At 40.8% G+C, this 25,139-nt stretch overlaps 1 protein-coding gene across 2 annotated transcripts; it reads left to right on the forward strand.

The window, feature by feature from the left end:
* The first annotated feature begins 2,298 nt into the window (after window positions 1-2,298).
* LOC135499905 (bifunctional 3'-5' exonuclease/ATP-dependent helicase WRN-like) lies at window positions 2,299-9,841 on the forward strand. Of its 2 annotated transcripts, XM_064790942.1 has the most exons (5): window positions 2,299-3,112; window positions 6,425-6,548; window positions 6,908-7,052; window positions 7,761-7,886; window positions 8,189-9,841. In XM_064790942.1, the coding sequence occupies exons 1-5, from the start codon at window positions 3,008-3,010 to the stop codon at window positions 8,760-8,762; spliced, it is 1,074 nt and encodes a 357-aa protein (XP_064647012.1). In that variant the 5' UTR covers window positions 2,299-3,007; the 3' UTR covers window positions 8,763-9,841. The 2 variants fall into 2 exon arrangements, with proteins under 2 accessions (XP_064647012.1, XP_064647011.1); XM_064790941.1 differs by lacking the exon at window positions 2,299-3,112 and having other exon boundaries at window positions 4,455-6,548.
* The last annotated feature ends 15,298 nt before the right edge of the window (window positions 9,842-25,139 follow it).

A 25,139-nucleotide genomic window follows, 5' to 3' on the forward strand; every position in this document is an offset into this window, starting at 1 on the left:
TTTACACTGCGATTGAGCGAGACTTCTTCATTCACTGAAAATGGCTGAACATGATGAAGGCAGTAGCTCTGGCGTCCGACGAAAACGCGCTCATGTGCTTGTGGAATTTACTATTGAAAATTTGTACACATTTTAATGACAATCATACACATATTATTTGGGATTGCAGAAAATTGTACACAAAAATTTGGGGAAATACACATTTTTTAAAAGTTGACCCACTCAAAAAAAAGTAAGGGTAAGCAGCCCTGAGCAAGTCAGTGTCTTCACCGATAAGAGTTGTTGACTGAAACTCTGCAGATGCAATAGCTGCTTGGACAATATCATAGTCAGCATCTGCCTCCGCATTGATTAAATGGCATCCTTTCTTCCTTAACTTTTGGCTGATGATGTTGATTAACCCTTGTTTGTTGCAACCTCGCGACAAGAACTCATCCTTTTTCCCCATGAATACAGTTTCTGCAGTGAAGTTTACTATCGGATGTTGTGTCTGCTGACCCTGCTGATGAGTGCCGTCCTTTATGGATGGTTCATCACTATAGCCATCGAAAACAACCGTAGCTTTCCCATAATTGCGAAGGGTTAAGTCCACATAGTCATTAGCTATCGCGCCATTACTGCTTCCCTTTGTCCATGTAACGCGGTGCATCAGTGACCCACCATCAAGCACATAATGTTCAGTCCTTGGTATTTTGTCTGACACGGCCTCATCTGAAGAACTACTTGCATATTCATCAATTGCTTTAGCAAGCTGTGGCTTGTCTGCTTTCCTTAGGATACCGTTTGCTTCAAAGAGGGATGGAGGAAATGGACTAAGTTCATAGTTGAGTGCCTCCTCCAAAGAGACGTCTCCTGATCTAGAAATGACAAGAAGCCTCTGAAACAACAGCGCTGGGTCGATAGTTCGATCGGCACTAACTCTGACTGCAGATGCCTCACCCATTGTTTTAGCTTTGTCCTTCCGCTTGCATGAATACGTAAACACTGGCTGTCCAGACATGTTTTCAATGACCTTTCTTCCAAGTGACTGAAAGTCATCAACGTTCACTTCATCTTTTGCAACAACCCCAGTAACAATATTTCGCAAGCTAGCATCAAGTGCGAAAGGTGAACACGATTCGAACTTTTCCTTTATCTTTGCCATGTCAGAATGGTCACGCTCCATCCTCGATTCTGTCGCGTCCTTATGTTGTTCACTCCTTGTGAATGAACGATTAGTAAACTCTTGCATTGCTGCATTATACTCAGAACATACTTTACGTGACAATGTCCAAATCGCTCGCTGCTGCTCTGTCATTCCACTCCCTCTTATCAAGCCACCAGTGGACTTCAGCGACCTCATTAAAGTCTGTTCAATTACAAGGTCACAACCAAGACCAGCCCAGAATTGGTCAGTTCGGCGAATAACAGCCATCTTGAAACTTTTTGTGGACAGTTGGATTCGTCTTCTCGAGTTGTTGCATGTTTTGGAGGTACAGGTATGCCGATTTCAGGTAATTAAAATGGCCTGCAGCAGCAAATATTGGAAGGCATTCAGCCACTGCAGAATGATATGCATCCCACGAGCCCGTGCGATCAGCCATGAGCAGCATCCTAGCAAGTTTTACCATGTTCATGTAAGAAATCCAGAGCCTACATGTCTGTGAACGACTTGAAAGTTCTTGTCTCTTTTTCTCCAGTGCTTCTTCAATCTGTATCTTTAAATCCGACGTAGCCAGGGAATCCACACTGCTCTCTCCTGCAGTCAGTGAGGTATACATATCTTCACGCTGAGTCACTGCGGTAGCAAACTCAGAGTCACTCTCAATGAGATCCGACACGATCAAGCCGTTCAAACATTTCTCCACTAAAAGATGTCCACGGAATGCCCTTTGGACTGATTTCCCTGTCATCATATGCTTTACTGCATTTTCTCCGTAGACCACTTCCATGATGTCTGTTAGGCTAAAAGGATATGTGAAGCCAAAGAAAAAAAAGATGGACCAGCCTTTCCTACATTAACCATTTACGTCATGATGACGTCATTTCTATGTCACTGTGAGGTCACAGATAATTTTAAACATGTCTATCTTGTTCAGAAGTATCCTATTCCTATCTATTGGTAATACATTTATGGGGTATAAATCCAACCATTAAAAAGTTTCTAGTACATTGATATTTCAGGGCGCGGCCATTTTTACTTTATGCTAATTAACCCCTTTCTCGTGGTCAGAAATTGGGAGACTTTTTTTCTGGGGTTCACTGTGACCCCCCAATACACTTAAAACAATAAAACCTTTTTTTGCAATTTTTTGGGGGTAAAACCATATATTGACCCGCCTATAGTAAATCATAAATATAATTTATCCCTACTTCCTTCCAATGTTTATGAAAGATCATTCTTTGATTAATTTTGATTAATTTATTGTACCATAAATTTCCTTCCAATGAAGGTGGCAGCACCATACTGTAGTGACTCTTAAAGGGGCAATAGGGATTACACTACATCTCCCTTTCTAAATTGTCTATGTTATTTCTGAACTTGGAACTGAACGTTCGTGCACTTTGATGTGGCTTGAAACACTTTGAAAAGAAAAGTCTGACTTATCTTAGACATCTGAACATGATACATGAAAGTCCATACTTTTAGTTTAAACAAGAAATACTAAATTTAGGACATAACCTTGACATGCGTTCATAGAGGTTACATAACGCTGCGTAATTCAGGCCAGACAACCTTTGTCAAAGGATAAGACTTCGAAAGCCGGACGACGTAGATGATGTAAAAGGAGCCCTCCAGTCAAATACTGTCATAGAACGATATATAGTGTGTAAAGCCGGGAACCTGGCCATACCAGTCATTTGGCCTTTCTTTTTCACTGGGGGATTGACACTCAATACCACAGCACAGAGGACCCTTCAAGATATTAGAATTGTGGACCCTTACAAAGAAATAGACCTACTGCTAAATGAATATGACACATTTTCCTACCGAGGATATTATGTATTATTTGATGAGAACACGCAAATGGAGTACAACCTTGCGCCACCATGGACAACTCCATTGGCCGGCGACTTTAGCTGCAGCATCAACAGTAGTATTGTAACAATCTCTAGATCTGCAGCACAAGTGGTAAGTTGTGACAAATCTTGGTAAAAAAGACAACGGCAGAATAGACAACAGAAGAACAAAAAATTAAAAAGATAAGTTATCTTTTTTCTGAAAAAAGACCAGCATCTGCTACAAAGTAGGCCTAAAAAGATTGTCTTGCTTTTGCCTCTTTTCCATTTACTTTTTCACCGTTGTCTTGTACTTGTTATTTCTTCTGTTGTCAATTTTACCGTTGTCTTTTTTACCTGGCATTTTCCCCAAGTATAACCATAAAAGATTAGAGAGTTTAGAGAACAAAAACTATAAAATCAATGTAATCAGAAAGCGCAAGGAAGTCCGACTTTATATTTTTAAGGTCATCATTAGCGATACTAAGATTCTCAAGATCATTCTTTGATTAATTTTGATTAATTTATTTTACTTTAAGTATGTTTTTCCCGAGCCACGTTCTTGCAGGCGCCGCCTGATCTTTACCTTAATGAGCCAATCATATAACATCTTATATTGTAGCATGTGATGTATGTTTTACCAGACTATTATGTGGAAGTATTGTCCTTTACTGGATTGGGGGTACGGTCCACTTGAATGAGACAGATGTAAACAATGCAAGTTTGATAAAAGAATCAATTACACTGTTTACCCGTTGACATGAAGGTGGCAGCACCATACTGTAGTGACTCTTAAAGGGGCAATAGGGATTATACTACATCTCCCTTTCTAAATTGTCTATGTTATTTCTTAACTTAGAACTGAACGTTCGTGCACTTTGATGTGGCTTGAAACATGTTGAAAAGAAAAGTCTGACTTATCTTAGACATGAAAGTCCATACCTTCCAATGTTTATAAAAGATCATTCTTTGATTAATTTTGATTAATTTATTGTACCATAAATTTCCTTCCAATGTTTATAAAAGATCATTCTTTGATTAATTTATTGTACCATAAATATGTTTTTCCCGAGCCACGTTCTTGCAGGCGCCGCCTCCTTTGCCTTAGTGAGCGAATCATATAACATCTTATAATGTGGCTTGTGATGTATGTTTTACCAGACTATTATGTGGAAGTATTGTCCTTTACTGGATTGGGGGTACGGTCCACTTGAATGAGACAGATGTAAACAATGCAAGTTTGATAAAAGAAGCAATTACACTGTTAACCCGTTGACATGAAGGTGGCAGCACCATACTGTAGTGACTCCTAAAGGGGCAATAGGGATTACACTACATCTCCCTTTCTAAATTGTCTATGTTATTTCTGAACTTAGAACTGAACGTTCGTGCACTTTGATGTGGCTTGAAACACGTTGAAAAGAAAAGTCTGACTTATCTTAGACATCTGAACATGATACATGAAAGTCCATACTTTTAGTTAAACCAGAAATACTAAAGGGCATGTACACTATCCAGATTAGGTGACATAGGTTTTACCAAGTAATTTTTGAACTACTTGGATGAGGTTTATAAAGATAAAAATGGATGTGGATGGTAGAATATAGCTAATAGAACATTATAGGACATTAAAAAAATACATGTTTTCTAATTAGGATGCTTTTATTGGAGAAACGGTAGCAGAAATATAACATTTTGAAATCGTACCAAATAATGCAAATTGAATTTTAAAAAATAGCTAGGCCTATAGAATACCACCACTAAAGTTGATCTACATAAAAACATCATCGAAAATGACCCCTTTTCGCATCAAAATAATGAAAATGGTAAGAAAATTCATGTAAGAGGGAGGGAGAACACATTACAGAAGATCCTGCCATGCCTTTTAAATGGATTGATCAATTTGAAATGGATTATTGAGGTGATGTCAGTGTTGAGTAATTCTGTCAGGCAACATAACAAATGGTTAGCAACTGATTTCTAATAACCTTTTGGTTTCAGGTTATCTTGCAAGTGTATTGAACTCTTCAAGTACATGTTTGTAGCGAAATGTTGTTGTGACTTTTAACATAGAAAACTTGTCATTTTTTGAGAAACAAGACCTGCCACTTGAACATCATTGAACCCAATGGTTTTATTACATTATGCTAATAGATTTATGTTTCAGGTTTGTCTCTTTAAAATTGTTGTTATGGTTTTGATTGTACTCACAATGCCAAAGTAATAGTTTGAATGATCTAGGAATAGGCCTATTATGACACAAACCCCAAAGATTGGATGATGTATTAAACGGGGGCACTGTAATACACAGAACTTCTTCATACACAGTTGTACTCTTGGACATGGTGGTGGACGAATGGTGTGTCTTGGCACTATGTGTTCACCATGGCTGACATACGACGCGACTTGCAGTGCACTTACTGCTTGCACAGATTTGCAAGACACCTGCATCTTCTGACACATCGGTGTCCATTCAGGCCAGACAACCTTTGTTAGTTCTATTAAACAGCACTTACCAAGCCGCTTTCTTCTATATTTGGGTTTCTGTTGGTCGCATTAGTAAGTGCTGTCGGTCACCTGTGTATCATGAACAGGTATGTACATTGAAAAAGGACACCTATTTTCAAGCTAAATACAAGTGGTATTGGCTCATAATTATACTACACGTATTCTATGTTGTTGGTTCTATGAACTGAACATCCAAAAATCGGGATTCCAAGACGATTGGGAATGAAATCCATGTGATTGTTTGTTGACATGAAACGGCACTCGCTACTAAGAAAACATCATGGCCGCTCCTTGCTCATATTTCGAGATCGGCAGTGCTACCCAAGTACCGGGCAGAAAGGAAATCTACGGTGGCTCATCGGACGACGGAAAAAGGTGGCGAGGTTTGAACACAGGAATAAATTATACTTACCTCGGACCTAACGACGCTATCACCTGAACGCCTAACAAAAGAATTTGCTTACGCTTCCCGGCCACCATAGTAATTTCTCGGCGTGTTCCCTCTTTCGGAGGCTATTGACACTAGCTAAAAGCGGCCATGATTTGTTGGATACACGGCAGCTGAATGTCATCTCCGATTTAGATGAGGGATTACAAAATATCAAGCACTCGGATGAAAGTAATAAGGTGTTGTTCTTAATGCGTAGTAACAGTAGAATTACTACATATCCATGCATTGGGCTCAATGTTCCGTTGTCAGGTGTTAATTTGGGGGCGAACTGCAACGTATTCGGCCGGTCTTATACACTACGATCTACTGTGAGCTGGTACGTTGATGTATAGTCCAGAAGATGTCATGTTGTTGATGAGGACTTACATCACGTACCAGTTACTAGGACTACTCAGGAAATCTCAAGAAGAAGAAAGTAAGTATGAACTGTCTTTAATCGGTTGTTTTAATCTATATATATGTATTTACATTTTATATCTTTTTAAGCTACACGGTGAAAATAATTACTCTGGTACGTTGATGTATAGTCCAGAAGATGTCATGTTGTTGATGAGGACTTACATCACGTACCAGTTACTAGGACTACTCAGGAAATCTCAAGAAGAAGAAAGTAAGTATGAACTGTCTTTAATCGGTTGTTTTAATCTATATATATGTATTTACATTTTATATCTTTTTAAGCTACACGGTGAAAATAATTACTCACATTTCTAAAAGAAGGTCTAACAAGGAATCTAACAATTTAGGCAAAACCTTGTGGACATAATAAATATAAAAATATAGATATGTAGATATATATCCATAACAAACTATTCCAATTGGAGATTACATTTGCAGCCGAAATACAAACAGAAGAGATATAATATTATGGCATAAATAACGGAAAGACGCATATTGAAATAAACAACACGCCATCTGTCATATTGTAACGGTTAGACTAATTAAACCAATTTCTTGTTCTTTTGTAAGATATTCTACATGGTAAGGTGCAGATTGTGTTCTGCTCACCCGAGATGATTGTGAAAAAGCCATGGAGGCGAATGCTGACTTCAACAACTTATAAGGACAGATTAGCAATCGTTGCTTTTGACGAGATGCATTGCGTTGCCACTTGGTAAGTAATATCAGCACTGCATTACATAACTTGCTACATAATCAAATACTATGTCACGTGTTCATTTCGAGAAATGTACCATCTTTGGACTTTTTCACCTTTCCAAAGTTTCGCGATTAGCACCAAAAAGGCAACTGGCGGTCAGAAGAAATGGCGCATACAAAGTGTCCATTTTCGCCTCAAACGGGCTGGAGTTTTAGAATAACTTTTTGATATGGTTAACCGACTTGCATTTTCGTATACCAACCCAAAAAATGACTTTTTCCGACGAAAAGTTACGATTAGGATTCATCGAACTATATCTCCACAAGCAAACCACAATAATGATAAGCCACTTATATTATCCAAATATATACATTATTTACAAGGTGAAACAAAACATGATACAAATATTTACAAATTGTCCCCTCTTCTAATCCCCCGTTAGGGGCTGGAATTCAGACCTGACTACCGCGCGACAGGTTTTATTCGCGCTTGCGTGACTTGCCCCATTGTCCTATTGACGGGAACATGTACAGATGTGGTGAAGGAGGACATTTTGAAGCTTCTGGCGTTGCCCCGCATTGACGTCATCTCAGCAAATCCAGACAACTAAGAAGTAGGACATTTTCATTATCGTACCATACAGAAGAGAAACCAGGAAGAGGTAAAACTACTTTGTTGTTTCAGGGGTTCACGCGTGCATGAAATAAACTCCTCTCTCTTCAGGCCCAACATATATCTTGATGTCATACTAAAAAAACCAGGGGAAGGCATCGAGAAACACATTGATGAATACATCCGGGAACTGGGGGAACAGAAACAGAAAGCGCGGAAATCCATCATATATTGTTCGTAAGTATATAAATGTATTCGGGAAATCATAATTAGCCTTGCTTTATGTTTGTTACGATAAGTTGACCACACATACATTTTACAATTTCCTGCTTTGCTTCAGAACGCGGATAGAGACTTTCTACAAATAAATTCAATGAGATAACTATTACTCTCTACTTTATATATAATAGTGAGCTTTCGCAAACGCCCGGTTAGACCCAACGACGACGTTTATGCAACGAAAGAAGCATCCATAATTACAAGCATTATTGACTGTGAACTCGGTCCCATTAACACTTCTATAATCTATATATTTTCAGTTCAATCAAGATAACATCAGAAATATACATCACACTCATCAATATATTGCTACAGCAGGGTCTGTCGAAATTGCCCGCCGAAAAACTGGTCGACCAGTTCCACAGTGCATTAGACAAGGACACGGCAGATGTCATTGTGAATGAATTTCTGAAGGCAGACAGTCATATTCGCTGCCTTGTGTCCACAGTTGCTTTTGGGATGGGAATGTCTGTAAACGACATCGAAATAATCTATCATTGGGGCCCATCCCAAAATGCGATGAATTATTGGCAAGAAGTAGGGAGGGCGGGCCGGGATGGCCGATCCTCACAAGCAACTCTGTTAATAAACCAAAACATGAGGACAGAGATCAATAAACACAAAGGCCAATTCCCGCCTGTTCATACTCAACATTTTCAGGAAGATATCTTAAGTTATTGTAAGGTTGCCATTGGCAAGAAAGACTGTCTCAGGCGAAACCTTCTCGGAAATTTCATCGGCTATGAAGGCGGAGAGGAAAGAGACTGCTCGGTCATATGCAATTGTAAAACCTGCTGCTGTAACTGCAGTGGTTCCTGTGGCTACACTGATTAAAGTACATGTTTATCAATACGAAACTGTCAATAGTGAGTTTCCGCAAACCAGACGAATATGAAATCACGAATTACGAACTTAAAATTACAAAGAAACTCTCATCACATTTAGCAGTAAGCTGTATCGGGTGTTATATCTTACATCAAAGTGTATGCTTTCGTCCAGTTCGTCTTAACAAACGGACGCTGCGACATTGTAGACTAATTCGTAACGATTCGACGAGTTCATCACCACGACTTCAAAAGTCGCGGCGTCTAGGAAATTAGAGTGGTGTGGTAAAACAACTTTGGATCCTGAACGACTCTTCGAAGGGTAACGGACGTTGGTCACCTTAGACACCAATGATCTTGGGGTCATTTCCTCGGATAATTACCAATTCGTATTTCGTAATTTGTAAATCGTGAGATTTGCAGAAACTCGCTAATATTGGCACTTAACGATGACGAACGACATGTATAGCCTAGTAATAGTATCTCTCATCATTTTCCGGCAAACCTATGGACGGACAGCTTTCTCGCGGTCAATTTTGAGACTCAGTGATTTTAGCTTCGCAACATAGCGCGGAACGGATTGGATGATCAGATCTTGATGGACAAACTCCTCAAATCCATGATGGAATCGGCCAGGGATTTCATTAAACAGCTTATCCTGTTGGTATTCAAGCATTAGATCCGATACGATTTCCGTAACATCGTGCCGTGCGGCACCACCTTGGCTGGCGTAACTCTCACAGTACTTTTCTTCGTATAGGAGGAATATTTCCTTGCGGGTAGAGCCGCAAAGCCGGCTGATTTTTTCAGCATTCGTCTCTGATACTACACCGCGCTCCTTCAGACCATCTGCGAAATACAAAATATTTCCATTTAAAATAGTTTTTAGTGTATTCGGGTACATTGACGAAGTGCATTGATGTTCACATTCATAACTACTGCTTGTATATAGGGATGAATGTCACTGAAAATGTATTCATGATAGACATAAGAAATTGGTTGTTCACAAATGGTAAGTTGCATCAGAAAATATGAAGCGGCCCCCTTCTACAAATGACGTATGGTGCAAGGGCACCAAAAGAAGAAATACTTTTTTCACCTGCCCGTAAATTGCGTGTATCGAACTTATATCATTTCACACCTAATAATTTTAATGATGAATAAAATCAGACAAGTTAGTGCAGTTATTATTGCAGAGCGCCCAAAAAGACTCATGACATTTTAAATGTACCTCTCAAAAAGCCCATAAGCAATAGTTGGATGAGTATATGACTTGATATTTTCCCCTGGTATTTTATGGAAACCATTGCAAGTTGCAATGCCCTTACTTTGGCAAACATGATCATATAGCGTTCATTTCGTTTCTTGGTCAGATCATCCGGGTAAACATTGGTTTTTTACCTGCCACTTGTTTGTTGCAGAATTCGTTCTCTAGGTCAATTTCGTGGTTGGCTGCGGGCTTCCCGGTGGTGTTCACTGTCCGGTTGTTGACCGCATCAAAAGCCACACGTCCGTCATAATATCCGTTCACACCTGTGGTACAAATTATTTTGTTGGTTTTCAGTAACATAGATTTATACCAGCCCTCTTCATAACATTAGCAATATTTATGGCCACGTTATGATAAAATTAGTACACACCAAAACATCTATATTAGCTCAACGGAATTTCATGCTCTTCCGGAACAATACTCATGGCGACTCTAGGCCGTTTGGGTTTATTTCGATTCAAGCAGCATGCGGATACATTGAGGGGCAATAATAAACAAAATTGAATAATTTAGTGCGGAACTGGAGGAGTGCTAGAACTAGAAACCAACAGTCTCTGAAAGCGAATTAAACGAATAAATTTGTGATCGCTCTTCCTGAAAGAGCTGATAGGTCCGTACTGTGAAAATGCTTTAGTCCGGGATGCCTAATAATTAACTGCATTAGTATGGCACCCGATTTATCTGCATGTTTGGTACCCGGACTAGCAGCGACCAGGAATTACAAACCGTGGACCCATTAACAACCGACGTTAATTAGTAGGCAAACTCTAAACATTAGATAATAAGTTTCTGTTACCTGCCAGCAACCTATGACCGAGGATCACGTAATTGTAGTGATTCCCCATCCTGAATCGAGACATGTCCAGGCGCCAGAAGCGAAGGATGTTTTGGCCATCGCCGTGCCTCACAACGAACCGCCGGGCCTCGTCGAGAAGGCCAAGGAAGATTACAGTGAGGGAGTATTCCCTGACATGATCTATGCTGTCCTTGGCAACATTCTTCGCTTCCTTTCTGCATCGACTTGTGCAAAACCAATCTCCTTCTGAAAATAATTACGGAAATTTATTGATGTATAGGGGTTTGTAAACGTTTGTTTAAAGTATAGCATGCAAGAAATGACGTCTAGGAGATACGAAGAACATGCTTGAATTGCAACATGATCCCTGTCCGTGATGTAGAGCTCAATGAACACTGACTGTTTACCGCTCATATTTCATAGAAAATTGAATACAGAGCTAAATCTGGGAAACGTTACCCTGCTACCAACTTCACCGTCGTCGTACTATAATCATATACCGGTACTTACTGGGTATTTTCTTAAGACGGGTGCATTTCAGGTGGAACCAGTGAGTGCTGCATTTAGGATTATCGCACATAATCCAGTCTAAATCCTGGTCGTCTAACTCCAGGTTGCGGCCACAGCAAAAAATGGACTTGGTCCGGCATTGGGGGCTGCCACACCACCAGTCTTCTTCAGTGATTTCCCTGTATTTGGCTGTCGGGATGTGGCCACAGGACAGATGGAACCATTGTCCGTTAGGGCAGGTTTTCCCCCCCGAACATTCAACCATGTTCTCTTCTTTCTCTGGAAAGTAGGACACATATTAAACGGACGGTATCTTTAACGGTTCTTTTGTGGAATCCCAAACATTGCCCGACGCTTCATCATATACGCTGAACCCAATCATTACTAGCTAGGGTATTGGATGAAGTTCTATATCATTACCGATGATTGGCGAAAAGGTTGTCCGACATACCTTCTTGACAGAAGCAGTAGGGAAAAATCCCCTCCTGTTGCTCTGGGTCCTCTTGCCATAATTGTTCTATCTCAGCCATCTGATGAGTCGGTATCTGCTTATAGACCAATTCAACGATTTCTGTAGCCACGGCCTCCAGTAAGTCCTCGCCTTTTTCACTGGTCCTGCATTTTAGTCGCTCATTTCCCTGAAAGAATAATTGGCGAGGTGTCAAGCATTTAAAATGTAATTCAGAAAAATCCATCTTTAGTGCGGCCATCATCGATTATTAATTCGAAGGACTTACCAAAAGACATACAAATGCTTCTGTGACCACTCTCAGGAAATGTGTCGTACTGTTAAAGGTTTTCATCAAATTAGTAGAAACATTCCTGAAGCTGAATCTGTCTTTGATGTTATACATGCTGCCGCGGTCTGCCCTAGACTGCTGTTTCAACAGCAACTTCATTGTGTCCTACAAAACCAAACGGTATAACTTGACTTAAAATATATATACAACTGTACAACATGCGTTCACTCCCAAATAGCTATATAAACGTGTTACTTTTGATGGCTACTTAAGTTCCGTTTTTCTCGGCCCAATTTGTTTATCGCATTTTTTACGTTAAATATATAATATAATGTCACGTCAAAATTTGTGCGGACGACCATTAAACCATCTGAAAGATGCCAACATATTAGCGAAAACTTTGGGTTGGGTGACTTTCGATGAGCATTTTGTCCGTTCAATACGCGTAGCTCTCCGATATAGACGATATAGGCAAAGTTATGATTATAGTCCCCTCTGTCGTTGAGCCGAACATATCGTCCAAAATAAACTCACTTCAACCAAAAGCAGCCGCTTGTGAAAATCCTGGGGCACTTGCTCGAAGCTCTCCAAGCGTTTCTCAGCGTCAATACATCATGAAATACAATTCAATCATGATAATATCACATTCTAATCATGTGACAATTATATATACATGTACAACATGATACATAGAGCGGTTCAGACACACGGCCAATCGGGGATACTTTATACGTATGCGGATAACAACGTGGCAGAAATTGGGGGTACATTTTGATTAAGTCACGTTTTATGGTTTCCGTGATAGATCAATACTCCATCCAACCTCCCTAACTCATCGCTGACGTGGCGGCGGGAGTGACATTTGGGCACGAATGGAACATCGCTGACCACACCACAATCCTTGGCCGTTTCGACGACGGGTGAAAAGACTGCATTCCGAACGGATCCGGATGAATCCGGGTTAAAACCAAACAACGCGACGGTCCCTTTTTAATCCGGATGCGATCCCATTGATCCGGATCTTTTTGCGGGACGCATCCGGATTTTTTGACGTCGTCTAAACGGCCCTATTGCATCGCCCGTCACTTTCTTCTTCAAATGTGCGTGCGCTATTGTGCCCGTCACACACCATCCTTGTAGCCAGGGAGAATGGGACATTGAAAATTGTGACATTCCTTCCGTAAAATATGATACATGTATTGATTTCCGCCACATACCAGGGGCTCTTCAATTCCCTTATTCCGATCCGGAATATCAATAAAAACGCATATTCCTCCAATCGTACGTTCACTTGTTTTCTCATTATCGCATTATGTGCTTCCACACCAATTGAAATTGAAAAAATAACGTGTATTCGCAATGGAGGCATTTATTCAAATAACTAAAAAAAACTACACAGTAAGGTCGGAAAAAAAATTACCACTTCGACTGTTTTTGGCATCACCCATTCTTTGCACCGACAGCCCGTCTCCGTAGGTAACCACCTTATACCCGGTGTTGGTGTCAGGAACGTACCTAAAAAACGTGTAATGCGTGTTAATAGGGGCCTGATTTTATCAATACAGTAGTGTGCCGAAATCTAAACATTATTATGACAATCTCAGTGAAACAGTTAAACGCCTCAGTTAAATATTTTCGGCCGGGAGCAACGAGATTTTTTTGTTTCTGATTGACTCGAGAATGTTACAAGCTGTGTCCATGCGAGAACGAAATGTGATATTGTTTTCGACACTGCGCTTGCGTTATATTTGTACACCATTAACCCACCGCTGCAAGTGCTGCAGAATGTTGACCACTCCGGATATAGATGCGGGATGCTCATCAATTACTCCAATTGGTATCTGAAAAGGTAAGAGAAATACATGAAGCCTTTCAGTTTGAAAGTTACGTTTGTGAAAAATGTGAACCAAATTGATCATGTCACCACAGAGATTGTATGCAATATCGAGATAAAACACAGTGATATTCTTCGCGCTTTTTAATGTTAGAAAATGTATGACTAAACTACAAATGTTCCTTCCCGAAACAGTCCCATATGAAAATTGCTTATAATCACCACTGGCGAAATTCTGTTGGTCTCTTCCGTATAACGATGAACATATGGCCCGACTGCGGATTTATCGTATTTTCCCAGGACATCGTGACTTTTGAGAATTTCTTTGACGATTATTCGCATGACAAATTTCTCTTGAAATATGTCAGTTTCTGTTGGGAAGAATACCTAAGTGGGTGGGAGACAATAAATGAAATTAGAATACACAGCCACCTTCTCCGTATTTCCCACATTCGGGGTCGAACAAGGGATGGCATACTTCTCGTCGTCTCTGCTTATTAGTTCTGTTCAATAGATTACCCTATTTACCGGAAATGGCGGTTGTGCCGTGTTGCCTTGCCTTGAAAGGCGTTGGAAATGAAAGTTTAGTAATCTACCGTGCACATATTGCGCATACGTATCAGATGGCCGTTTTGAAATATGAAGGGTGCACTTTACATCGGTATAGGTAGCCTTTAAAAAGACATTTGTATCTCGGTCGGAAGAGATAAAATCAATTAATTGGTTAATGATGATGGACGATATTATAATGCCATATTTCGGCATAAGATTACATTTACATATTGTATGGTTTACATACCGACATCGGCATGTCGGCTGCCTTCGTCTGCTCTTCATACAGTATCCCAGTTATCCTATTTTCAATAGCGAAAGCATTGGCCCACATGTTCATCTTGTTGCTGTGTCTTGCGTCGTTATGACGGGCTTTGCATGTCTTCTGTAAATTGTCCCAACATAGACAATATGTCTTAACATTCTCTGAAATCATGAAAAGTGGAAATTCATATAAAGGTGCGAATAACTGAACATGTAGCTTGGATAGTTTTCGGTCGATGTCTAATCGTGTATATCCGTCAGTGGGGTTATCAAATGTATCCTCTCTTCATAACCTTTCATGTCGACATCGATTAAAACTAGAATGTATAATGACTAGTCTTTATAAATGACTCCTCTCTGTCTTTGGTAGTGTAACACCCCGGGCGTAGCACACTTAATAGCAATGTAATATTTGGACCAGTCTGTTTGTCGCGATACATGTACAGGTATATATTTTTCATGGTTCCGTGCGGAAAAATGGTTGTTTTGACATATCATATGCTTCATGTCACCTTGGAGAAATAACATTACTTCAAGATGTCACAATGGTAGAGGTAAGAATCATCGGCGTAAATGTATACATAAGTTGCTATGTTAACCACCAAAATTTGAGTGGGTGTACGTTTTGGGAAAGGAGATCGTACAAAACTTCCTGCTGATGTCATAAAGAGGGGAAATTGTTTCAAGCCGCCTTCTGTAACCTTCGTTGGTAATATACGCCGGGGATGAACGTACTTTCCGTCAAAAATCCCACTGTCTTCGCCATGGATCTGGGCTCTTCCTGGTCGCCTTGAAAGACTTCCTGAAAAATAATTTTGATCGTCAAAAAACAATAAGGTGATTATGTCTTTTCATTTCTTATCATAGTGCAAATGTTTTGGATTGCGATTTGTCAAATACAAAAGCGGTGGTGAAAGGCTTCATATATGGCTAGGTTTTCATTGCCTTACTATAGAAATGGTTATAAGTTAGATATGCGCGTGGCATTGGCGGGAAAGATGTTTTGGACGATCTTTAGGTCAAATATTGTTTCATAATTATTTGTACCTGAATAGAATTCTTCATGTCGACTATCTTTTCGACAGAACTCTTTCCCAGGCGTACAACTGCCGAATTCACCCCGGTTTTGCCTGCACTGATCCCCATTTGGTAAAAACAGCTGATAACCTGAAAAAGACCGAGCTTGGGTACTTTGATCGATGACAATATCATTGGTCGGCTGCAAAAATTGTTCCTAGTGAAAAGGGGGTGTCTTGGTACATCAGTGTCAGTCTCCAGGGGCGTATCTAAGATTTTTGGAGTGGGGGGGGGGCAGTTACGGACCCTGTCATACGAGCACCGAAGGTGCGAGTTATCAAGGGGGGTTCTTGGGGCCTCCCCAGAAAATTTTGAAAAATAAGTGATGAAAATTCGATTTCCTGGCTTCTCAGACTGATGATCACAACGCTTTTTTAGGTCTTTGGGAAGTGACCCCCAAATTTGTTTTCGGCTCTTGATGAGTTGGGGGGCAATGGCCCCCCCCCCCCCCCCCCCCCGCTAAATATGGCCCAATAGTGTTATAAGGATGGGACAGGATAAAGTTCAAGTCAGCTGGCAAATTGTGTAGCAAGTATTCACACTTTAGGGCGCATACTTCAGATATTGTCTGCTCCAGCAAAATCACCCAATGCCCCTTCTGTGCATATCAGTAACCGAAGATGGTCAATTCAAGATTTCACCGCTTTAAATGGCACTTTCCGTCGGTAGTGTGCAGTTGTTTGGTACCGTATATATTTCTGGCCAACATCACTCTCTGGATTTCTCATGTTTTCGGAATCCAAATCCCTGTCTTAACCATTTGGCATTTTTTTGGGGCAACTGGTAATATTATGGAATCGGTTGACTAATTGCCGGTATTACCTTTTGACTTGCGCCCCCAAGCCATAGCATTGCCCCATTTACGGTGGGCAGAAGCCGGAACTTCCGGCGATTTCTTCGATGGAGGATTATTTGTAAGACAACACCTATTGCCATGCCGTTACTAAAATAAAAAGGAAGATGTTAAAATTCCGATCGGACATGTATTGAAGATGACAATGGTTTCACCCAATGTAGGCGGCATCTTTGTGGTGAAATTCAGCATTTAAGGTAAATGAGTATAAGTATACTTTATGTGAAGAGTATGATATGTTTTCATTCATTTAGTTCTTATGGCCTCTTGCACGTAAGGTGAGTTTGTGTCTTCATTAAAATGGTCTTCATGTACTTAATAGCCCGAAGGAGCTGTTTGTTCAAAGGAAACTTTCACTGACCATGACTCTGGTGAATGTGACATATACTACCATGTCCAGCAATACTCACTTCTCATTCACTCCCAAGAGGGTTGCCAAGAATTTGACTGTAGTGGGCATAACTTCCCGTGCTTCGCTGATGAAGTCCTGCCACGAGAAGTCTGTCAAAGAGTCCAGGCTTTTGAGGGTCTTCCTCGCCGACTCTGTCTTCAGCATGTTTTTGGCTTCCGTGTTCACCCCTTCCCTAACTCGATCTACCAGATGGTTCTTTATGACTGTTCTTTGTGCCATGGCTTTGGTGGCTGCTCTGTATCTACACGATATTATGCAAAGAAATCTTGTCATTGCTGCTTAAAGAAATACATGTGCCATCAGGGTGCGTGTTATCGCTAATGATATAGTCCTCTCAAGATATTTGACATATAATAAACGCCAATAATTTACGCCGGTAATTAGCACATTCACAAATCAAGTGACCCTGTCCGTGTGACAATTGTATAATTGTTAGCTCAAATTGTATGGCGCATGTGAACAATGTGAGATGTACGGCTACACGACAGTATCCAAAGGTCGTTACTAATGACAATTTAATAGAACCCCTCCATCTGCCCCTCACATCCAGACTATTTCATGGCGAGTATACCCGAATTCAGCCGATTAGTTACCTGTATGACTTCAGGTTGCTGCATATCCGCTCGATAGCGATCTGCGAGTTGTTCAATGAGGAGACTGTTACCGTTTTGGCCTGAAAAGTATTCGTCGCGACGGGCAAGGTTGGTGAAGACGGTGGTGTTGTCGCTTCGACGGGTATAGATTCAGAAACGGTTGGGGAAGACGGTGGTGTGGTTGATTCCTTAATTGAATGAAGACAACATGAAATTAAGTGTTTTGGTTGCATCGGCAATGAATGTTTCTCTCCATCATCCCCGGTGATTTATGGGTCTTTTCGGCGTCGTTGCGCTCAATGGGATAGGCCTACTGCCGATCATTCTTTAAATCTTTAAAAGTGTTGGATGTTTACAGACAACTTCCCGGAGGGTTTTTAAGGGACGCGTTAGAGTTTGCAAGTTGAACCACGAGATCACCGATTTAAGGAACAAGGCTGATTTGACTTAGCTTGTAACGAACAACCCGCAAAGCCACCTCCTTCTCCATATATGTCCCCTTCCTTGTACTCAAGGGACAGTCAAGGAATTGTAACTTGGTATAAATACCCCAATCTTAACAGTTGACGTTATAGGGGGTGCTATGGCCGTTTTGAGTTCATGTAATGCTGTGCACACTAGTTACATAAAAGAAAAGCTGCCTTTTAATTGTTATTCATGGTGCAACGGAACGGGGGGCATTGACGGAGAGTCGCGAAGTCCATGATGGAGTACCGCTTCGTTACTACACTCTTAAAAATAAAGGTTTTTGAGCTTCTGAAAAACCATTTAAGGGTTTTTGGCCAACACAAATATGCACCCCGTAGAGGTTTTTTGGCAAAATGAAAAACCCCAAATGGTATTTGAGATCGGTTTTTCACTTCGCCGAAAAACCTCTACGGGGTCCATATTTGTGTTGGCTGCAAAACCATTAAAGGTTTTTCAAGAGCTGAAAAACCTTTTTTTCTAAGAGTGTAGGTTGTCTGAGGAACAAGATATAAGGAACAGGGGGTGAAAAACGCCTCGGGGCTGTTGCCACTAAAGACTTAAATGTCCCCCGATCCCAAAACTGGTGACCAGAGTAATGAAATGATTTATTGGTCACGTGGTTAACCGACGTGCCTTTAAATTCGCACCCGATTTGCATCGCCCGCAAGAATAGCGTCTTTGTCTGAGCATTGTTGACAGCCATCCTTAGATATCTTGTGGGAAAAGTTGATTTCTCGTGTCTCAGAAAGATCAGCATTAGACTTTAGAGCGTATTTACCGTGAAATTTTCCTGCTTTTCGCAAATGTGCATATTTCAAGTTTTGGAGGACAATACGTCATGTCGACAAGTCGCGGGGAATATGTTGTTCGAGTTATACCGTCGTGTCTTTTTGGTTAAGCGTATTTCAACATTTCGTTTCCCTACTTTTGTCAGTCATGCCATTAGCGCACATAATAGGGCCGTTTAGACGACAGGCGAAAAGACCGCATTCGGATCGAATCTGGATGAATCCGGATTAAAACCACCCAAGGCGATGGTACCTTTTTAGTCCGGATGCAACCACATTGATCCGGATCTTTTTGCGTTTACACGACGAAAAATTAATCCGGATTCGGGACGCATCCGGATTTTTTCGCGTCGTCTAAACGGCCCTAATATTCAGAAAGATTCAAGCTTAACAAAGTGGGATGCATCATGGCTCAGAGTGAAAATAATCGATTTGCACGTCAGGTATTGGTTGATCTAATCCTATCAGAGGCAACTTGTTTTCCACATTTTCTCTGCTACAGCATGTTGGTTCAACGCACCCTTGTCAAAATAATACTTTTGAGCTTTGTATCATGAAAATATAACAATTTCAAAATTCCACGAAAAATTAGTTTTCTTAAATCTTTAAATTTCGGCTTCAATTCACAACAGTTTCATTAATAGATCAAAATATCAGTTTCCGAGATTTGAGATTTTGAGATTTTTGATATCTTTATCAATTTTTTGGTTTCATATCATCCTTTTCATGATAACATTATGATTCATGACAGTTTTCACCGATTTACTGTTTAACTTACACTATAAACATCAGCCAATATGAAAATTGCTCCACATTTAAAGTTAAAGTACTTTCTTGTGATGATATTTTGATATAACTCCAAAGTGAAATGAGGTTTTTTTTCCCAGGAAGTCTTAGAATTGATCATTTAGTAAAACTGTTGTTAATTGGAAGCGAAATTTCAAGATTTTAAAAAATCAATTTTTTTTGGTGATATTTTGAAATTGCGATATTTTCATGATACAAAACTCAAAACTATTATTCTGACACGGGTGCGTTGAACCAACATGCTAGAGCAGTATGTGAGCAGTAGGTGACATGTATACAAGATAGAAATACCTAAATCCCTCCGAGGTATTGAGATATATTTGGTGTCCTTTTACTTTTCTGCAAGGGTGTACATACTATAACCAGCCTTTTCATGGCCACATGGCCTACAAGATTCAAAGTGAGTCGTACGCATGATGGATCCAAATATAATATAGAGTGAATAACCTCTGATGTTAAAATGATTTAATGCATGATGCGGAGGAAACCTGGTCTGTACTGTGTGGCTGAGGTTGAGAACATGAAACACACCTCCTCGACGCCCAAAAGGCACCCACCTTCCAATTTTTTTGGCTAGATATTGTGATATAGCGAGGAATAACTAATAATCACTGTTCTGAGTGAAATTGGAAAACTGTTAACTCGGTCTTGAATGAGAGGCAAATGTGTGAATCTGTCATAAGTGCCATTTTACAGTTGTGGAAGATGAATCACACTAGTTATCTCTTTTTATTAGGCGTACAATTTTCAAAATACTCGAAGTAACGTAGTAGCCAGGCTGCCATGTGCCCGCTGGAACTGATTTTGAGCTCCAGGCCATGATGTTTCTTCCTTCTTCACAGATAACAGGGCATGCCGAGTATTAATTATACCCCGATACCTTTCATCTATGAGATTCCGGTTCAATGGGAACATGATTTGTTGCCAATTCTACATTGTATTCCATTATTCACTAGCAATTATTAATTCGAGCAATTACACGAATAGTACATGCAATTATTAACCAGGAGTTAGTACAACGGGATTTTGAAGATTTAATATTGATATATCCAGAGGTATTTCCAGTTTTTGCGACAGCCTTATCTGCAAGGTTTCTACACTGTATATTACAAGTATCTGGTCTGGAGACAAAAGTATAGAAATACTCAGGTCAGGTGTGGTGTCCAGTTCAATTTAAAGACAGGGTAAATGCCTATATCGGACATACGGACGATGTAATTGTAACCCCAACTTGCGTCGGCGTGAGTTTTCGAAAAGAGTCTAGAATAATGTCTGGCCGCGTGTCAAAGTCCATAATGGCGCTTTCGCCGGAGTCTCTGACGACATGGTTTAAATTTCAACTGATTAACGTTTCATAGAACTAGAAAATAGTTAGATAGCCTAATGTCTGTATTGTTTCAAAGCGTGTGCAACTAATGTTTTCCTACGACAATTTTGATATCCACGCGACCTGTACCACACCCTCATAGGCCAATGGATTTGGCGGGAAAAAGAAACATTTCAAATTTGAAACAGAGTGACTGGAAAGCGTGAATTAAACATACCTTCATTCTCTTCCTGAATTTTTCGGTAAACTTCGCCCACTGGACCAAAATGCGTTTGCACGTTTGGCAGAAGAAACCACGCGTCGACACAGTAGCATTAGTTACTGGAAAGCCAAGGAGAAGTCCTCGCAAATCACTGAAGGAAATTTCCGCCTCTTGGTAGGCAATCGTCCTCTCGGCAGGCACACGGTTGCCGTAGTTCCGCCCATTCTTCGTGAAGGGTTCCTCGCAATGGACGCAGCAAGACTGCATTGCTGTTACTAAAGGTTGAGGGTAGAAACTTGCCCCTTTTTATATTTTTTGCTTGACGATCTTTAAATAGTTTTTGCGGCCAAATGTATCATTTGAAATAGATTTGCAGCCAGTCCATTTATAATGGAGGGACTAGTCTTTCATTTTTGTTCTTTGGTTTATATTAATATAGTATTTTTGAGTGGTTAAACTTCCCCGTGCCAGCAATTTGGGAATGGTATCTTCCGAATGACGTGATCATGATATTAAAGGTGTGAGCTAAGACTGTCTAGACAGTGCGGCTTTAACAATGTTGCCTCTTCCTGGAAAAACCTGCGCACTAAATGCTCTTGTAGGCCAATAGGCACTGACATGCTATTGACAATGCTATCGGTATTGACAAAGCCAGTGGCATTGTATTTCCACTCCAAGCACGTCCTAAAAAATAAGTTGGACTATGAAACCTAGTAGTAGGCTTCATTTCATAGTCAAACCTATTTTTGGTGCCTGGTCCGTGGTCTCGTTCAAGATTGACAGTCCACTTGGACCTTTCCCAGGTAGTTGCATATATTTATTGCCGCGTCATTTTTTTCTACCTCGCCACCTTTTTCCGTCGTCCGATGAGCCACCGTAGATTTCCTTTCTGCCCGGTACTTGGGTAGCACTGCCGATCTCGAAATATGAGCAAGGAGCGGCCATGATGTTTTCTTAGTAGCGAGTGCCGTTTCATGTCAACAAACAATCACATGGATTTCATTCCCAATCGTCTTGGAATCCCGATTTTTGGATGTTCAGTTCATAGAACCAACAACATAGAATACGTGTAGTATAATTATGAGCCAATACCACTTGTATTTAGCTTGAAAATAGGTGTCCTTTTTCAATGTACATACCTGTTCATGATACACAGGTGACCGACAGCACTTACTAATGCGACCAACAGAAACCCAAATATAGAAGAAAGCGGCTTAGTAAGTGCTGTTTAATAGAACTAGATAAGGGATATACCTTTGTTCCCTGCAGTGCTAGTCAACAAAATATCGAAAATGTGAAAAATTGGTGCCAGCAAAATGGCTGTTTCATCATTTGGCCTTCTTCTGATGATGATGAAATTGTGCAGGTTCAGAATGACAAGTTCGTGATGGTCAATTCTAAAGGGTGCTCCTTATTGACGAAAAACAGTTGGGCTATTGTTGGAAAACTACGTGCCAGGGTGGAACAATTTTATGGTGCAATTAACCAAGATAAAATTCTTCGTGATGTGCCATACCAGTACATGCAGCCATTGGGTGATGAGTTTTGCCAAAGATATGGTATACCTCTAGATTGCAAAAACAATCCCAGGATTACACTGATCTGGCTCGCTGGTATAACAATCTACAATCGGTACCACCCATAGTTCAAACTGGAGTTTGCTGACACTCCGACCCAAGTCAGATTTGCAAGCATTGTCAAACATAGACTGAACATGACAAACCTTTTGTGCGATCCCGATATCACTTTCACTGTGAACTTGAACGACTTTCCACGCTCGAACAGTACTAGTACGGTCTGGCAACATGTCCCAGTCTCAAGGGTTGGCTATCTATGGAGATTGCTGGACATTCCAGTCATTGATGTCGGGTTGATGAAGGAAATGTGCCTTGGGCCATATTTAGTAAAAAGAACCTTTTCATACCTCTGTCACTTGCGCAATGTGGAAGTTAGCGATGAGAATCAGATGAATCTCATCACAACCATTGAGGAGTACTGGGATGCTATTGGTGAGGTACCAGATACAACGAGGATGTATTACACAACAATAGCAAATGAACCGGAAGGATGGGATCCAGTCAAGTATTTTCAATGGCCCAGCGCAGGTCTGAGTGTCATCACGATGAAAATGCCATCTGCCAACAGGAGCAACCAAAATCAGATGAACTTCAAAAAGCGTATGTTGGTCTTTGCAGTAAACGGAGTGGACTACTTGAGATTTACACCACCTCTGAATAAGTTATGCGGTTGGAAGTGTGGCACACATGATTCAAAAGATTTGGGCAGCCGAATGCTTTGGGCAGATGCTCATGTTCTTGCCCTTCTCTTGCTACTTTGTTGCATAAGGGATCACCATCATCCAGTCATCAGAAGAAGCCATTTATGTGACCCAAAACTGCCCATACGACTGCAGCCACGATTGGGCTCTCAACTACCCCCTCCAATTCCTATCACGTCACCGGATGGGCTGAGGTGTCCTACAAGTACAACTACTGCAAGTAGGCCTACAATCCCTCTGACGGCTACAACTACACTTGATGAGCAAGGACCACCAGTGAGCAGTCAGAACTCTTCGCCCCCTAGTGCTACAACGACGTCCCCAGATGAGCAGAGCAGTCACATGACTATACCTTATGGTCAGAACTCTCAACTCCCTAGTGCTACAACGACGTCCCCAGATGAGCAGAGCAGTCACACGACTATACCTTATGGTCAGAACTCTCAACTCCCTAGTGCTACAACGACGTCCCCAGATGAGCAGAGCAGTCACACGACTATACCTTATGGTCAGAACTCTCAACTCCCTAGTGCTACAACGACGTCCCCAGATGAGCAGAGCAGTCACATGACTATACCTGATGGGCAGAACTCTGAACTCCCTAGTGCTACAACGATGTCCCCAGATGAGCAGAGCAGTACTAGATGTACAACACCACTTACCAGAACTGAACCACCACCAACCAGAACCAGAACTGATGAGCAAGGAGCACACACAGAAAGACAGAGACCAGGAACTGTTCGCCTGACTTCCTCTCAGCAGTGTCCATACAGGGGACTGGACAATGAGGCCAATGCTTGCTACTGCATTTCTGTCTTGCAGTGTTTAAAGCGAATCAGTTTTGATACGCACATTCTTCCTTCAGAAGATGCAGTCACAACAGTGTTCTTGAGGATGTGCCGCAACATGCCTGGACGACCATTTTCAGTCATGCCTTTGATAAATGCTGTGAACAGTAAGAATATATGTATTGCGATGGTAGGAACTAGGTTATGCTTTAGGCCCTTTTGACCAAAGACCTTACAGGTCTTTTGCCCCAAATAAGCCTACAACCCCAAAGAACCAATCCATCGCAATACATATATTCTATCATTCATGAGATTCCCAGTGAAGCGTTGCAATGAAATGGTGAGGGAATATACTGTAGAAATCTGTCAGCTTTAACAAAATATCGATCGTATTACGGGGAAAACACTTCCTCGTAAACCAGCCAATACGAGGAAAATCCAATTAAGTCATTTCGCAGTAAGTGATTCTCTTCTAAGAGAATCCAATCAATCTGACCTAGATATTCTCTTAGAAGAGAATCCAATGACCTAGTTATTCTCTTCTAAGAGAATCTTATTGATTACTACGTTTGCAAAATGAGTGATCTTCAAAGTCCACATAATTTTACTAGTAAATAAATGGAAAATGGCAACAGGATATTTATTAAATACCGAAAGGGCACATAAGATTCCACTTGGTTTAAAAGCTGAGAGGCAGCATCATATCATTACTCATAACCCATCATCTGCTAACCCCAAAGAAACTTTGTATGTTAGAATACCGGCATTGCGAGAGAATACATTCTTTGTAATGAACCCTTGAAGTTCGCACATCTTGACAGTCCCAGC

Source organism: Lineus longissimus, chromosome 15, assembly GCF_910592395.1.
Source record: "Lineus longissimus chromosome 15, tnLinLong1.2, whole genome shotgun sequence".
NCBI classification, from domain to species: domain Eukaryota; kingdom Metazoa; phylum Nemertea; class Pilidiophora; order Heteronemertea; family Lineidae; genus Lineus; species Lineus longissimus.

Coding starts and splice junctions, on each gene's coding strand:
- LOC135499905 (XM_064790941.1), top strand. CDS start 6,263: ATGTATAGTCCAGAAGATGTCATGTTGTTGATGAGGACTTACATCACG. Junction 6,549..6,907: donor GAAATCTCAAGAAGAAGAAA/GTAAGTATGAAC, acceptor TTCTTTTGTAAG/ATATTCTACATGGTAAGGTG. Junction 7,053..7,760: donor ATGCATTGCGTTGCCACTTG/GTAAGTAATATC, acceptor CTCTCTCTTCAG/GCCCAACATATATCTTGATG.